Here is a 17,231-nt window from a genome sequence, read left to right on the forward strand (position 1 = left end):
GGGGCAGAGAAAGAGGTGAGGGGGAGAGGAGGCAGCATACACCAAGAGACTGGGGGCAGAGAAAGAGGTGAGGGGGAGAGGAGGCAGCATACACCAAGAGACTGGGGGCAGAGAAAGAGGTGAGGGGGAGAGGAGGCAGCATACACCAAGAGACTGGGGGCAGAGAAAGAGGTGAGGGGGAGAGGAGGCAGCATACACCAAGAGACTGGGGGCAGAGAAAGAGGTGAGGGGGAGGGGGGAGAGGAGGCAGCATACACCAAGAGACTGGGGGCAGAGAAAGAGGTGAGGGGGAGGGGGGAGAGGAGGCAGCATACACCAAGAGACTGGGGGCAGAGAAAGAGGTGAGGGGGGATATGATTTATAGTAGAACTGAGGAGGGATCATACAGTAGAAACATCACATGCCTTTCAGACTCAAAGGTTGTATTCCCTTGAACTTCTGGGAGTGAAATGAGACTGGTGGTTTTTCATATCCTCTTTGTCGTCACAACCGATCTCTATTGACATTCAGTGTCCTGGTCTACCTGCTTCTCTCCCTTTCTGAAATCCCCTCTTGATCTCTATCGTCCCTGTTTTATTAGTCAACCAGTTAGGAATGAAAAGTCCCTGCAGGAATCACAGTTATCACTGTGTCCCATTTCACCGTTTATAACCCATCCGATCCTTTCACATCTGCCCAAAGGAGTAAGGGTTAGGAGGTTGATTTTAGGTCTGTGCCTATATTTGGACATGATCTCACTTCCTGTTTCTTGTCTGTGCCCCGCCCCCAGTTGGAGGTGATTGGTGGAGCCGATATGTACCATGCGCGGTGCAGGAAGTGTTACGGTGGCCTGATGGATGTGTTGAAGGAGAATAGCGCCCCCCACAGGGACGAGACGCCACCGCATGTGATGACAGGGAAACTGCTTGACAACACTACATCGCCACGGAAACTCTTCGCCACCCTGCAACTCTGATCATTACCATTAGACTATTCTTAAAGGGATAGTTCACTCACATGACTTTAAAGGGGAAGTTGACTTGGATTGGAACTGAATGAGATGGTGAACAATCCCTTTTAATTTTAGGTTTGGTAATTGGACTGGGGATGAGTTAAAAGGATAGTTGACTTCATTTTCTAATTGGAGTAATGAACTATCCCTTTTAAGTTTTGCACTTTGAATGAGCTTGGACAATAAATGAAGCTCCGTCAACCCACTGATCTGTGTGGTATCTGTGTAGTAACTGTCATTTTATAGGGCTTCATATACTTAGTACATATCATATTTTGTTAGACTTGGATATACCTGCTAAAACATACATACTGCCATGCAATGAGTCTAGTGTACACAACTTAGTATTCAACTGTTACTTTTTGTAGTTCTGGTCTGATTTGCCTCCTATTTTTTTTATGTTCATTTATGGTTTGTGTTCAGTCATTTTCCGGATTTTACAAAATGTTAAGTCGAACCCATAACTCGGTGTGCAAGGCCTTTTTTTTGTGCCAATCACCCCAAAAAAACATAAGGTGGAGGGGCTCGGTTGTGCCACTACATCATGCCAATTGCACGCTCCCTCAACATGAGACATCTGGCATTGTGTTGTGACAATTGTGCCTTTTATTGTCCCCAGCACAAGGTGCACCTGTGTAATAATGCTGTTTAATCAGCTTCTTGATATGCCACATCTGTCAGGTGGATGGATTATCTTGGCAATGGAGAAATGCTCACTAACAGGGATGTTGACACATTTGAGAAGCTTTTTGTGCGTATAGGGAACATTCTGTGTTTCTTCAGCTCATGAAACATGCACCCAACACTTAACATTATAGTTGCCAATCACCCTAGTGAACTGAGTGAAAGAAATGGCATTGGATTGCAATCCAATGTACTAGCCTGACTGAAATAACCTGTTTAGTTCTTGGCAGTTGGCACGTTGTTGTACAGTACAACTAGCTGCCAATTAAGATTATTTTTATGGTAACGCAAATCTCCAAAGCACATGTTACCAGTACTGTAGCATGGTTACAATAGACAGTCACTTCAATCTGGACTTGTAAACATGTCTTTTTTTTTTTTACCAGTCAAATTATGAGCCAATATTGGATTTAAGGCAGATTTTATTCTGCCCACGCTGACACACACGTCATTTAGACAACAGAATTAGAACCTTGTGACATCACTGTTGAAAGACACTTCCTTATACAACAATGGATTCAATAGAACACAACTGAACTAACAGGTTTCTGGTGCTATCATTTTTTGGGGGGTGTATTAAAGTTATAAGTGAGACACAGAATTTGCAAATAAACTTCATAAATGTAAAATAAGTAAATAACTCAAATCTACACTATTTCATTTAGATCAGTGGTGGTGGTGGTGATCAAATGGCAAATCAAAACCACATAGATAACCAATGATGTAACACGATAAAACAATGGACAAGAAGTGTAATATACACATCGCCCCTACAACCACAGAAAACAAAACGCAATCAATTAACAACCCATAACTAAACTACAAATCACATACTTACAGAAGTCTTGGCTATCGATCAATCACAGATACAAAGGTTGCTCACTGGGGAGGTTACATTTGAACAGTAAGGCTGCATTTACACAGGCAGCCCAATTCTGATTTTTCCCCCAATTATTGGCAAAAGATCTGATCTCACTGGTCAAAAGATCAGAATTGGGCTGCCTGTGCAGATGCCGCCTTACTAGGCCACACTGGACATTAGGGGGTATGTTCAGAATTGCAAACAACAAATTGCAACATCACTCATCTCCCATACACAAACCCGACAGTTATGAACACAAGGCATCAGTTTGATAATCCTGAATATGCCCTTCAGTTTTTGCTCAAGTGCCTTGAGCTTTAGATGACTTTGTCCACGGTTTTATAATGTAAATATATGGACAGTTTGAGGAGGTCGATTGGGCAAATAGAGTGTATACACCATGGCGTTTGAGCCTTCTGTAGGAAGGACACTTCACACAGGCACTAGCGGAGAAGTTCAAATGGTTGGTGACACGATCAGTGGAGGCTGTTGAGGGGAGGACGGCTCATATTAATGTCTGGAAAGGAATCAAACATAAGACAACCACGTGTCTGGTACCATTCCAGCCATTATTCTGAGCCGTCCTCCCCTCAGCAGCCTCCCCTGTCCTGTATACAGAGGGAGCGTTTCCACCCTCCCTAAATGTTTCCACTACTAGCATCACTCATATTTAATAAATGCAATTCTGTCCCAAATGGCACCCTAATCCCTATGTAGTGCACATCTTTAGACTAGGGCCCATATAGTGTAGTGCACTATATAGGGAATAGGGTGCCATTTGACACACACACAGTGAGGTCTTCCCTTTGGCCAAGTGGACTCCAATGATGTGTTTATATACAACTTATCTTTGTGTGTCTATATTTACCTACACACATCTATATGCGAATATGTACATCTATGCTTGTCTATGGTGGACTCAAGGTCACCATGGTGTCAACATTACATACAGTAAGTCTAAGGCACCGTCAACAAAGTATACCAGGGTTCTTGTTAAGGAGAAGTGCATAACATTTCCATAGAAGCCAGTCCTCAATGGATTCTATGTCTGCTGTTTTCAGTCTTATCCTTTAATGGATTCTACGTCTGCTGTTTTCAGTCTTATCCTTTAATGGATTCTACGTCAGCTGTTTTCAGTCTTATCCTTTAAAAGCGGCAATCAGCCGTTGAAACCATAACAAACCGTCTCCCCACCCGTTTCGGTAAAAAGCTGAGGGACGGGGCTCAAACTCAGAGTTATGGATACGAGGACTGACCATCCATGATATCAAAATTATAGTTAACCATGTTGAGGCTAAATAGTGTTTGTTTACATTTACTTTGTTTACAAACATTGGAGTTTAAAAAATGCTTATTTTGGGTTCTGATGGGGTACAACAATTGAACTAACCTCATGAGGCATTTATAAGTTCTATTCTTCAAGAATCAATTGGTACATATCATTAATACGTCCAAAAATGTATCTGCAGGTTGCCACTTTAAAGAAGCAATTGATGAAATCCCAAGTATTGTATTGTTATCAAGTGCTTCAGTTAGTCCTGTATGACTTACATTTAAAGTCAGTCAGATGATTTGAAGTAGTAATCTATGAAGTGCCAAAGCACACTTGGACCTTGGTGGACCGGAGTGCACACCACAGCAAAAACTTCTTGCAATGATTTTAAAAAACGAAGCATTTGCCTGATGAAACAGTTGGAAGGTTTTCACTTGTTTTGAAAGCAGTAACTCCCCTCAATGTACTCTGAACATTTAATGACTCTAGGACCAAGAAAATGTATTCAAAATAGCTTCTGAAGTTGGGTAATTGTGTGTTTGTTCATATGTAGCCGTTTTTTCTTCCATTTGGTGCCTAATGAACATGACCCAGCTGCTACACTGAGGTTCCTGAAGTCAGTTGTGGCAGTAAGAGGATTTATTCATGAATGACTTGTCCCTTTAGTAGTACAAAGCAGGTAGTGGTCTGAGACTCAGAACGACTGATAGGAAACCCACTAAGTAATACAAACCATAGATGGCTTTATCTAGCGACAGTGGAAGACTTCTGTTCTGATTCTCCCCCCTTTTCCAGTGCACATGGTTCTAAAAGCATAGCACTGGTGTCAGGATTGGCTGTGAGGCTGGAGGGAGATTCCATTGTCAAAGCCATAGGGGGGGAAAGTAGGCCAGTGCAGTGCACGCTTTGGGAGAAGGGTGGACAATTGGGACTCTAATTTATCTCCTGGTTACAAGCCCAGTTTCAACCTATCCAGTTGCTATAGTTTTTGTGGACAGTAGACATAAAAATATGACTGAAAACTCAATCAGTACATAAATGACTAGATAGGAACATGCATATTACACAGATCAGTTGAGCAAACAAGCCTTGTGTTTTCAACGGGCTGTTTAATTTAACGTTTAATTTAACGTGTAGTTTAATGAGCGGTTTAATGTGTTTTTTTCCCCCTTGGGCTTTTTATGGCTTTACCTTGACTGTTATCAGATAAACCCTGTCTAAGAGTTATGAGAAAGGACTCATAACTGCTGGGTTTTTGTCCCACTTCAGGAGCCGTAGGCAGACTTTGACTGAATCTTAAATGACACCCTATCCCATATATATAGTGCACTACTTTTAACCAGAGCCTTATGGGTCCTGGTCAAAAGTAGTGCACTATAAAGGGAATTGGGTGCCATTTGGGACACAGTCAAAGTCTGCTTACGGCTCCTGAAGTGGGACAAAAACCCTGCAGTTTACATAGGACATTAATAGTAAGGCTTTCTTGGGCATTTGGCTTTTATCCTGTAGAACTCAGTAGTCTCATGATACACTGGTCAATTAAATAAGCAGACTTCTTTGACATTGAATAAAACATTGTGCTTGCATGTCATCAAGATAATTGTGCTAAATTGAAAACAAAAAGATAAAATGTTTAAAAAAAGACACTACAGCCATTCAAAGAATTGGCGTTTCAACTATGAATATCTAGTATGTACAGACACCAGAGGAGGCTGGTGGGAGGAAGATATAGGAGGATCGGCTCACTAATGGCTGGAATGAAATAAATGGAACCGAGGCAAATGTGTGGTTTCCATATTTGATACCTTTCCATTTATTCCATCCCAGCCATTACAATGAGCAGGTCCTCCTATATCTTCCTCCCACCAGCCTCCTCTGACAGACACACATTCTCCTTCCTTCTGGAGCACAGAAGCAGGGGACTAGAGTTCTGAACAGAGAGGGGGGAGACAAGCACACTAATTAGCTGAAGCAAGCACTTGCCCCTCCCACGAGAGCTCTCATTGGCTGTTTTTCACATATCCCAAATCATGTGAGCTCCAGTGTCACGTGACCAGGATTTGACATTTGCCCCTCCCCCTCAGCTGCGCCCCCGTCTCAGGGTAGAAGTCTCCTTTTAACCACATCATCCACTGAATTAGTAGTAAGCAGACCTGTGTTCAAACACTATTTAAAACCATTTCAAAAACTTTTATCGGTCTGTGCTTTCATCCAGTTTCCCTGTTGCAAATTAAACCAATATTAACGTTGACAGAGTGAAAACCCCACCCACCTTGCACTCCAGACAGACAAAAGCTAAACAAATATTTCATTTTTTTTTTGAACCCAGGTCTGGTGATAAGGAGCTTCCACTTCCTTTCTCCATAATTCTATCCCAGTAATAGGTGGTGAAATTGCCCCTTGGCATAGATGCTGATCTTGGGTCAGGTTTGCATTTCCCCCACTAATGGTTAAGGTTAGGAATGGGGAAAGTGAAGCTGACCTAGACCTGTACCTAGGGGAAACTTCACCGCGGAGCCCCTCAGTAGTTGGGGGGTTGGTATTCCCCCTGGGGTTGGGTGGTGGTGATGGTGCTGGGGGTGAAGGGGGGTTGTTGGAAGTCGTCTGGCGCACTGGAAGGGTACGGGGAGTATGTGGTGGGGGTGTAGGCCGAGGGGGCGTAGGTCGGAGGGTAAGGGGTGTGCTGCTCCGGCGGAGACTCGGCATAGATGCTCTGGGTGACATCGGCAACACCACGGCGATATCTCCCCAAAGCGAAGTAGGTTAGGATTCCCTGTTGTAGACACAAAGAGGAGTCAATTAATGAATTCAATCAGTCAGTCAATGAATCAATTAGTGAATGAATATTTCAGTCAGTTAATGAATGGAGTCAGTCAGTTACTGAAGAGGTCAGTCAGTGTGGTGAAGTTATGACCAGGCCATAGTGTAGCTGTAGTAAAGGAGAGGCAGCTGTAGTGACAGTCCTCCTCACCCAGGTGGCGATAGAGAAGAAAGAGAAGGCAATGGCGGAGCGGGCGGCGTCCTTGGGGATTCCTCTGACATCAATCGTACGACTCCATTGGCTAGTCAGGAGGCAGAAACACACGAACCACAGGAACGTCCACACGACTGATACAAACAGACAGGAAACATGGAATATACATATTTACACTACAACTACCTACAGGGTCACGTTCATTAGGGAACAACTGATACAAACAGACAGGAAACTATACACATTTACACTACAACTACCTACAGGGTCACGTTCATTAGGGAACACGACTGAAAACGTTATGAAACCTTTTATCAATGGGGGAAAAGTATATAAGCATTTCTTATTGTACGTTCCAGGCAGTCCCGCCCCGTTTCAGTCTGTTTTCTTCCATGTGGTGCTATGATGAACAAGACCCAGGTGCCTGGAAGCTCTTTCCTCACACCACAACCCTAGGTCCACACACACACACACACACACCTCCTCACCTGAGAATCCCAGGTCGGCCATGACAGCGTACTTCCTCTCCTTTGCGTTGCTCATCAGCGGCATGTAGGCGTCCAATAAGAGGAAGAAAAAACAGGCCAGGAAGGCTGGAGAAATAAAGACATCAAATATAGATTTATAAAGTAACAATTTATTGAGACCGTAAGGAAATGAGGTGGGGAGTCATGCAAGTGGGAGAAACGGTAAGGATGCAGGGTTTGAACCCCAGTCTCCTGAGGGGAGTCGTATGATGAGACAAGGAATCAACCCCAGTCTCCTGCGGGGAGTCGTATTATGAGACAAGGAATCAACCCCAGTCTCCTGAGGGGAGTCGTATTATGAGACAAGGAATCAACCCCAGTCTCCTGAGGGGAGTCTTATTATGAGACAAGGAATCAACCCCAGTCTCCTGCGGGGAGTCGTATTATGAGACAAGGAATCAACCCCAGTCTCCTGAGGGGAGTCGTATGAGACAAGGAATCAACCCCAGTCTCCTGAGGGGAGTCGTATGAGACAAGGAATCAACCCCAGTCTCCTGATGGGAGTCGTATTATGAGACAAGGAATCAACCCCAGTCTCCTGATGGGAGTCGTATTATGAGACAAGGAATCAACCCCAGTCTCCTGAGGGGAGTCGTATGAGACAAGGAATCAACCCGTCTCCTGAGGGGAGTCGTATTATGAGATGTGCCAGGAGTGTTACCACTACACCATAGCTCTGCATAAAGAGATACTTTCTATTGTCGATTGTCACAGAGACACAAACAATTATTTTTCTGTTATCTGAACCCAGGGCACAACGGCAGGAGATGCCATCTCTGATCCGGTTTGCTGCCTGGCCCCGACCAGATTCTTCCACTCAAGGGTGGTTTCCCCCTGGGCACAGATCTAGGATCAGCTTCCCCTCCCCAATCGTAACTATTAGTGGGGGAAATGCTTAACTGTCCCAAGATCAGCATCTTGAGGCGACTTCACCCAACAGCATTTTCTCAGTCAGCCCTGGGATTAGAACCTGTAACCCAGAACCACTAGACTACTTACCTATGACACCGATGCCCACAGCGTAGTGACACGCCGAGTCATTCTGGTTGAAGACGCAATGCGCGTCGGGGCTGTGCGATTTGTTGACAAATCCCTCCGCCGTGATGCAGGAGAAGACCACGATGGAAAAAATCTAAGAAGGGGAAGAGAGGAGAGTTTCAATTTGACTGTTTTCACTGCGACCTGCATGTTTATTTATCCATCTAGTCGTCCCTCACCGACGGGGCCTCGTTTCTCCTTCCCTCCCTCCCTCGCCGACGGGGCCTCGTTTCCCTCTCCCTCCCTCAACGACGGGGCCTCGTTTCCCTCTCTCTCCCTCGCCGACGGGGCCTCGTTTCCCTCTCTCTCCCTCGCCGACGGGGCCTCGTTTCCCCCTCCCTCCCTCAACGACGGGGCCTCGTTTCTCCCTCCATCAGCGACGGGGCCTCGTTTCCCCCTCCCTCAGCGACGGGGCCTCGTTTCCCCCTCCCTCAGCGACGGGGCCTCGTTTCCCCCTCCCTCAGCGACGGGGCCTCGTTTCTCCCTCCTTCAGCGACGGGGCCTCGTTTCTCCCTCCAGTCATCTATCAACGACGGGGCCTCGTTTCTCCCTCCCTCAACGACGGGGCCTCGTTTCCCTCCCCCTCCCTCAACGACGGGGCCTCGTTCCCTCCCCAACGACGGGGCCTCGTTTCCCTCCCCCAACGACGGGGCCTCGTTTCCCTCCCCCTCCCTCAACGACGGGGCCTCGTTTCCCTCCCCCTCCCTCAACGACGGGGCCTCGTTTCCCTCCCCCTCCCTCAACGACGGGGCCTCGTTTCCCTCCCCCTCCCTCAACGACGGGGCCTCGTTTCTCCCTCCCTCAGCGACAGGGCCTCGTTTCTCCCTCCCGTCATCTATCACCGACGGGGCCTCGTTTCCCCCTCCCTCCCTCGCCGACGGGGCCTCGTTTCCCCCTCCCTCCCTCCCTCGCCGACGGGGCCTCGTTTCCCCCTCCCTCCCTCGCCGACGGGGCCTCGTTTCCCTCTCCCTCCCTCAACGACGGGGCCTCGTTTCCCTCTCCCTCCCTCAACGACGGGGCCTCGTTTCCCTCTCCCTCCCTCAACGACGGGGCCTCGTTTCCCTCTCCCTCCCTCAACGACGGGGCCTCGTTTCCCTCTCCCTCCCTCAACGACGGGGCCTCGTTTCCCTCTCCCTCCCTCAACGACGGGGCCTCGTTTCCCTCCCTCCCCCTCCCTCAACGACGGGGCCTCGTTTCCCTCCCTCCCCCTCCCTCAACGACGGGGCCTCGTTTCCCTCCCCCAACGACGGGGCCTCGTTTCTCCCTCCCTCAGCGACGGGGCCTCGTTTCTCCCTCCCTCAGCGACGGGGCCTCGTTTTCCCCTCCCTCAGCGACGGGGCCTCGTTTCCCCCTCCCTCAGCGACGGGGCCTCGTTTCCCCCTCCCTCAGCGACGGGGCCTCGTTTCTCCCTCCTTCAGCAACGGGGCCTCGTTTCTCCCTCCAGTCATCTATCAACGACGGGGCCTCGTTTCTCCCTCCCTCAACGACGGGGCCTCGTTTCCCTCTCCATCCCTCAACGACGGGCCTCGTTTCCCTCCCCCTCCCTCAACGACGGGGCCTCGTTTCCCTCCCCCAACGACGGGGCCTCGTTTCTCCCTCCCTCAACGACGGGGCCTCGTTTCCCTCCCCCTCCCTCAACGACGGGGCCTCGTTTCCCTCCCCCTCCCTCAACGACGGGGTCCTCGTTTCCCTCCCCCTCCCTCAACGACGGGGCCTCGTTTCTCCCTCCCTCAGCGACGGGGCCTCGTTTCTCCCTCCTTCAGCGACGGGGCCTCGTTTCCCCCTCCCTCCCTCGCCGACGGGGCCTCGTTTCCCCCTCCCTCCCTCGCCAACGGGGCCTCGTTTCCCCCTCCCTCCCTCGCCGACGGGGCCTCGTTTCCCCCTCCCTCCCTCGCCGACGGGGCCTCGTTTCCCCCTCCCTCCCTCAACGTCGGGGCCTCGTTTCCCTCCCCCTCCCTCAACGACGGGGCCTCGTTTTTCCCTCCCTCAGCGACGGGGCCTCGTTTCTCCCTCCCGTCATCTATCACCGACGGGGCCTCGTTTCCCCCTCCCTCCCTCGCCGACGGAGCCTCGTACCCCCTCCCTCCCTCAACGTCGGGGCCTCGTTTCCCTCCCCCTCCCTCAATGTCGGGGCCTCGTTTCTCCCTCCCTCAGCGACGGGGCCTCGTTTCTCCCTCCCTCAGCGACGGGGCCTCGTTTCTCCCTCCCTCAGCGACGGGGCCTCGTTTCCCCCTCCCTCAGCGACGGGGCCTCGTTTCCCCCTCCCTCAGCGACGGGGCCTCGTTTCCCCCTCCCTCAACGTCGGGGCCTCATTTCCCTCCCCCTCCCTCAACGTCGGGGCCTCGTTTCTCCCTCCCTCAACGACGGGGCCTCGTTTCTCCCTCCCTCAACGACGGGGCCTCGTTTCTCCCTCCCTCAACGACGGGGCCTCGTTTCCCTCCCTCAACGACGGGGCCTCGTTTCCCTCCCCCTCCCTCAACGACGGGGCCTCGTTTCCCTCCCCCTCCCTCAACGACGGGGCCTCGTTTCCCTCCCCCTCCCTCAGCGACGGGGCCTCGTTTCCCTCCCCCTCCCTCAGCGACGGGGCCTCGTTTCCCCCTCCCTCAGCGACGGGGCCTCGTTTCCCCCTCCCTCAGCGACGGGGCCTCGTTTCTCCCTCCTTCAGCAACGGGGCCTCGTTTCTCCCTCCAGTCATCTATCAACGACGGGGCCTCGTTTCTCCCTCCCTCAACGACGGGGCCTCGTTTCCCTCTCCATCCCTCAACGACGGGGCCTCGTTTCCCTCCCCCTCCCTCAACGACGGGGCCTCGTTTCCCTCCCCCAACGACGGGGCCTCGTTTCTCCCTCCCTCAACGACGGGGCCTCGTTTCCCTCCCCCTCCCTCAACGACGGGATCTCGTTTCCCTCCCCCTCCCTCAACGACGGGGTCCTCGTTTCCCTCCCCCTCCCTCAACGACGGGGCCTCGTTTCTCCCTCCCTCAGCGACGGGGCCTCGTTTCCCCCTCCCTCCCTCGCCGACGGGGCCTCGTTTCCCCCTCCCTCCCTCGCCAACGGGGCCTCGTTTCCCCCTCCCTCCCTCGCCGACGGGGCCTCGTTTCCCCCTCCCTCCCTCGCCGACGGGGCCTCGTTTCCCCCTCCCTCCCTCAACGTCGGGGCCTCGTTTCCCTCCCCCTCCCTCAACGACGGGGCCTCGTTTTTCCCTCCCTCAGCGACGGGGCCTCGTTTCTCCCTCCCGTCATCTATCACCGACGGGGCCTCGTTTCCCCCTCCCTCCCTCGCCGACGGAGCCTCGTACCCCCTCCCTCCCTCAACGTCGGGGCCTCGTTTCCCTCCCCCTCCCTCAATGTCGGGGCCTCGTTTCTCCCTCCCTCAGCGACGGGGCCTCGTTTCTCCCTCCCTCAGCGACGGGGCCTCGTTTCTCCCTCCCTCAGCGACGGGGCCTCGTTTCTCCCTCCCTCAGCGACGGGGCCTCGTTTCTCCCTCCCTCAGCGACGGGGCCTCGTTTCCCCCTCCCTCAGCGACGGGGCCTCGTTTCCCCCTCCCTCAACGTCGGGGCCTCGTTTCTCCCTCCCCCTCCCTCAACGTCGGGGCCTCGTTTCTCCCTCCCTCAACGACGGGGCCTCGTTTCTCCCTCCCTCAACGACGGGGCCTCGTTTCTCCCTCCCTCAACGACGGGGCCTCGTTTCCCTCCCTCAACGACGGGGCCTCGTTTCCCTCCCCCTCCCTCAACGACGGGGCCTCGTTTCCCTCCCCCTCGCTCAACGACGGGGCCTCGTTTCCCTCCCCCTCCCTCAACGACGGGGCCTCGTTTCCCTCCCCCTCCCTCAACGACGGGGCCTCGTTTCTCCCTCCCTCAGCGACGGGGCCTCGTTTCTCCCTCCTTCAGCGACGGGGCCTCGTTACTCCCTCCCTCAACGACGGGGCCTCGTTTCTCCCTCCAGTCATCTATCAACGACAGGGCCTCGTTTCTCCCTCCCGTCATCTATCACCGACGGGGCCTCGTTTCCCCCTCCCTCCCTCGCCTCGTTTCCCCCCTCCCTCCCTCCCTCCCTCGCCGACGGGGCCTCGTTTCCCCCCCCTCCCTCCCTCGCCGACGGGGCCTCGTTTCCCCCTCCCTCCCTCCCTCGCCGACGGGGCCTCGTTTCCCCCTCCCTCCCTCCCTCGCCGACGGGGCCTCGTTTCCCCCTCCCTCCCCTCGCCGACGGGGCCTCGTTTCCCCTCGCCGACGGGGCCTCGTTTCCCCTCCCTCCCTCAACGTCGGGGCCTCGTTTCCCTCCCCCTCCCTCAACGTCGGGGCCTCGTTTCTCCCTCCCTCAGCGACGGGGCCTCGTTTCTCCCTCCCTCAGCGACGGGGCCTCGTTTCCCCCTCCCTCAGCGACGGGGCCTCGTTTCCCCCTCCCTCAGCGACGGGGCCTCGTTTCCCCCTCCCTCAGCGACGGGGCCTCGTTTCCCCCTCCCTCAGCGACGGGGCCTCGTTTCCCCCTCCCTCAGCGACGGGGCCTCGTTTCCCCCTCCCTCAGCGACGGGGCCTCGTTTCCCCCTCCCTCAACGACGGGGCCTCGTTTCTCCCTCCCTCAACGACGGGGCCTCGTTTCTCCCTCCCTCAACGACGGGGCCTCGTTTCTCCCTCCCTCAACGACGGGGCCTCGTTTCTCCCTCCCTCAACGACGGGGCCTCGTTTCTCCCTCCCTCAACGACGGGGCCTCGTTTCTCCCTCCAGTCATCTATCACCGATGGGGCCAGTAGAAACATACAATGAGAGGAGATGAGAGGTCTTCTGAAAGATATTCTAACAGGCGACATCATCCACTTGGGCTCTCTCTTTTTCCATTCCAATGACTGTGAGAACAGAAAACCTAGGGCCTGATGCCAACACCAGGGTCGTGTTCGTTAGGACAACAGAAAAACTAGGGCCTGATGCCAACACCAGGGTCGTGTTCGTTAGGACAACAGAAAAACTAGGGCCTGATGCCAACACCAGGGTCGTGTTTGTTAGGACAACAGAAAACCTTTTACAACTGAAAACAAAAATTAACACTTCTTATTGGACGAGTCCAGGAAGTCCCTCCCTGTTTTAGTCTAGTTTTTTCTCTCTCCATTTGGTGCCTAATGAACCGGACCCAGGCCTCTGTTGTCAGTTCAGTTCCTGTCTGTCTCGTTACTGGTCCACCACCGTCATGTGACCCAGCAGCACTGACATACTTGTGACCAGAGATGCCACCAATTTCCTCTTCAAATATTAGTGAGAGACAGAGACAGAGACAGAGACAGAGACAGAGACAGAGACAGAGACAGACAGACAGACAGACAGACAGACAGACAGACAGACAGACAGACAGACAGACAGACAGACAGAGAGAGAGAGAGAGAGAAATGTGTGTTTCCTTTGAGAATGGGATGGAAAAGAGAGCGAGAGAGAAAGGAGAAAATAGTGTCTCTGTCCAGTGAAAGAAAGACAACAGGAGAGAATGGTACAGATCGTTACTGGGGAGTTCCAAAAAGAGAGAACTGAAAAGTGAGAGTAACAGAGATCAAAGCCAGAGAGACAGAGATAATTCAACAACAGAGAGAGAGAGAGAGTCTGCTGACTGGGGAAGTGATGGAGAGAGGTTTATTTCACTTGCTTTGGCCATGTAAATATAAGTTTCCCATGCCAATAAAACCCCTTTGGATTCAAATTGAATTCATCAACAGCAGAGAGAGAGAGAATGCTGACTGGGGAAGAGAGAGAATTCAACAACAAGAGAGAGAGAGAGAGAGAATTCAACAACGAGAGAGAGAGAGAGAGAGAGAGAGAGAGAGAGAGAATGCTGACTGAGGAAGAGAGAGAATTCAACAACGAGAGAGAGAGAGAGATGACTGGGGAAGAGAGAGAGAGAGAGAGAATGCTGACTGGGGAAGAGAGAGAATTCAACAACAGAGAGAGAGAGAGAGATGACTGGGGAAGAGAGAGAGAGAGAGAGAGAGAGAGAATGCTGACTGGGGAAGAGAGAGAATTCAACAACAGAGAGAGAGAATGCTGACTGAGGAAGAGAGAGAATTCAACAACGAGAGAGAGAGAGAGATGACTGGGGAAGAGAGAGAGAGAGAGAGAGAGAGAGAGAGAATGCTGACTGAGGAAAGGAAGAGTGATGGAAGAGACAGAAACAAAGGAAACAGTGTGAGAGCACCAACAGATGATAACCCATGTTATTTCCTCACGCCATGTCATACAACAATGGTGTGTGTGTGTGAGTGAGCGCGCGTGCGAGCAAGTGTGTATGCGATGACGAGTGTGTGTTCCACTGGATATGAGAGGGTCATTGGAAGACACTGCCAGAGAGAGCACTGGAGGGAGGGGGGCTAGGGGTATCACCTTACCTCCCATCTGCCCCCACCACTAGGGAGCAGGGAGCAGAAGTGGTTGTGTCGACAGACAGCACATTCTGTCCAGACCTAGGTAGTGTCCCAAATGGCTACCTATTCACTACATAGGGCACTTATTTTGACCAGAGCTCCATGGGCCCTGATCAAAAGTAGTGCACTATATAGGCAATAGGATGCCATGAGTCACAGACCCTACTGTGTTACACTGTTTACATGTTGGTACGCTACACTGCTCAGGCTTACAGGCTTATAGGCCAACTACACTGACAATTTACACCGTGTGGCTCTAGTGTTAAGTGTATGTCTCTGTATGGAGGAGACTGTTTGAGCAACAGACATCTTGGTGGTATGTAGCTACAAGACCTGAGGTTAGATATTATTGAACAGGGCCTAGGGGCATCTGGTCCTGGTTAGATATTATTGAACAGGGTCTAGGGGCATCTGGTCCTGGTTAGATATTATTGAACAGGGCCTAGGGGCATCTGGTCCTGGTTAGATATTATTGAACAGGGCCTAGGGGCATCTGGTCCTGGTTAGATATTATTGAACAGGGCCTAGGGGCATCTGGTCCTGGTTAGATATTATTGAACAGGGCCTAGGGGCATCTGGTCCTGGTTAGATATTATTGAACAGGGCCTAGGGGCATCTGGTCCTGGTTAGATATTATTGAACAGGGCCTAGGGGCATCTGGTCCTGGTTAGATATTATTGAACAGGGCCTAGGGGCATCTGGTCCTGGTTAGATATTATTGAACAGGGCCTAGGGGCATCTGGTCTTGGTTAGATATTATTGAACAGGGCCTAGGGGCATCTGGTCCTTGTTAGATATTATTGAACAGGGCCTAGGGGCATCTGGTCCTTGTTAGATATTATTGAACAGGGCCTAGGGGCATCTGAAAAGTAGATAAATGTTGTGTGGGTGCGACATCTTTTGGACTTCCTCAAACCTAATGGACCAATCAAACCAGGAAGATCCCTAAAATTACAATCTCTACCATTAGACATATCAGACCACAAACTGACTAACTGGGCCTTTCTCTCTTCCTCTTTGGAAAGTCCCTCTCACTGCCTTCTGGTGGATCAACATGACATTACAACATGGCTGTTGATGACCAACTAAAATGGTCAGGCAGTGTGTGCTGCTACCACTCACTTCTATATGACACGTCTTTTCCTATGTCAAAGAATAGGCCTAATGTTGAGGGGAAAACGATTTTTCTCAGAGTTGAATTTGTGTGTGATTGTCATTATTGGACAAAAAGGCCCTGGTATCTCAGAAGGCAGAAGTGTCCATGTGTTTAGGCTATTTTAGACTGTTGTCCCATCAAATCAAATCAAATGTATTTATATAGCCCTTCGTACATCAGCTGATATCTCAAAGTGCTGTACAGAAACCCAGCCTAAAACCCCAAACAGCAAGCAATGCAGGTGTAGAAGCACGGTGGCTAGGAAAAACTCCATAGAAAGTCCATTGTTCTATAACCTCACCTGTATCAGACAATGGAAACACACCGTGTTCACGAAGTTTCACTTCAGCCTAGTTCAAGCTGTGTGAATCATTTAAGTCTGATATATACTTCTGCGTTGTGTTTCTAAACAATAACAGCAGCAGGCATCACATGGGGGCTAGTTCCCCTCAGTGTGTGTGTGGGGGGGTAACATCTTCAACACATTGTGTCATGTCATGCATATGGACTGACCATGAAGCTCCATGTAAGCCTGGTTGGAAGTGTAGCCTGGGCACATAGCTAGGCCTAATCGATTAATCAAATAACCAACCCCCCGCCCATCATCGCTTCAATAGTATCCTGATTGTTGTTGTCAACAGTCGCACGTCCGCGTGAGCAGCTGTACTTTGCAGTGTCGTGACATCAACTGTAACATTATACATCTATCAAGAGGAATACGAGTCGACAATAACACATTGGCTAATATGCAATTAGAGGGCCATCTGTGGTAAAAATATATATTCGGGATGATCAGATCAACATTTAACACAAACGGCATAGTTCGCTCAGTTGCGTTAGATATTATCCAAAGACAAAGTGACAGGTGACGTTAGACAATGTATTAACGTTAAGCCTCTGTGCTCAACTTCCTTGGAACATTTTAGTCAATAAGTAACTCCCGTTATTACTCTCTGTGTTCCTTGTCTTGTCAAACTCACCCAACTCAAGAAGCGCACGATAGTGTGCGGTTGTTTAGCAAACTTGTGAAAGTCGAAGCCACCGCCTGCGAGCGAAGCTCCGTACGCACTAGCGCCACCAACTCCCCCGGTCTCCTCCATCTCTGTCGCTCAACTTCAGCACAGGTCACAAGACAAGCAGCCGTTGATTTAGCCACGGATCTTCCTTGTAACACACAGATAGCTAGACTACCAACCGCCTTCTTGTTTTCTCGCCAACGACTTTCCTGAAAGTAAAAGGACGCCTACAACGACGTACGTGGCGTGCTATCTCCCAAGGGACCGTCGTGAAAATGTCATTTCCCACAAAAGTGAACAATATTGATACGATG

The 17,231-nt window shown here is 51.1% G+C and overlaps 2 protein-coding genes across 2 annotated transcripts in view; one reads left to right on the forward strand and one right to left on the reverse strand.

Annotated features, from left to right (window-relative positions):
- Positions 1-2,051, forward strand: part of LOC116358972 (thymidine kinase, cytosolic-like) — a 7,083-nt gene extending 5,032 nt beyond the window's left edge. The window contains exons 6-7 of the mRNA XM_031811506.1: positions 1-15; positions 770-2,051. The exon at positions 1-15 is cut by the window's left edge and continues 105 nt beyond it. Coding sequence (XP_031667366.1) covers positions 1-15; positions 770-955 — 201 coding nt within the window. The 3' untranslated portion in view covers positions 956-2,051. The remainder of the gene's footprint in view (positions 16-769) is intronic.
- Positions 2,052-2,079: 28 nt separating this feature from the next.
- syngr2b (synaptogyrin 2b) lies at positions 2,080-17,207 on the reverse strand. The gene is made up of 5 exons (XM_031811505.1): positions 16,882-17,207; positions 8,311-8,443; positions 7,273-7,377; positions 6,782-6,918; positions 2,080-6,583 (listed from the first exon to the last, which is right to left on the reverse strand). Exons 1-5 carry the CDS (start codon positions 16,999-17,001, stop codon positions 6,332-6,334), a joined length of 747 nt encoding a protein of 248 aa, XP_031667365.1. The 5' UTR covers positions 17,002-17,207; the 3' UTR covers positions 2,080-6,331.
- Between the last annotated feature and the right edge of the window lie 24 nt (positions 17,208-17,231).

Source organism: Oncorhynchus kisutch, unplaced genomic scaffold (assembly GCF_002021735.2).
Source record: "Oncorhynchus kisutch isolate 150728-3 unplaced genomic scaffold, Okis_V2 Okis01b-Okis20b_hom, whole genome shotgun sequence".
NCBI lineage: Eukaryota > Metazoa > Chordata > Actinopteri > Salmoniformes > Salmonidae > Oncorhynchus > Oncorhynchus kisutch.

Excerpts from the sequence above, each read along its gene's own strand:
- syngr2b (XM_031811505.1), bottom strand. The coding sequence starts at position 17,001 with ATGGAGGAGACCGGGGGAGTTGGTGGCGCTAGTGCGTACGGAGCTTCG. Across the intron at positions 7,378-8,310 it reads TGTGGGCATCGGTGTCATAG|CCTTCCTGGCCTGTTTTTTC; the intron begins GTAAGTAGTCTA and ends TTATTTCTCCAG. Across the intron at positions 6,919-7,272 it reads GGCCGACCTGGGATTCTCAG|TCGTGTGGACGTTCCTGTGG; the intron begins GTGAGGAGGTGT and ends TGTTTGTATCAG.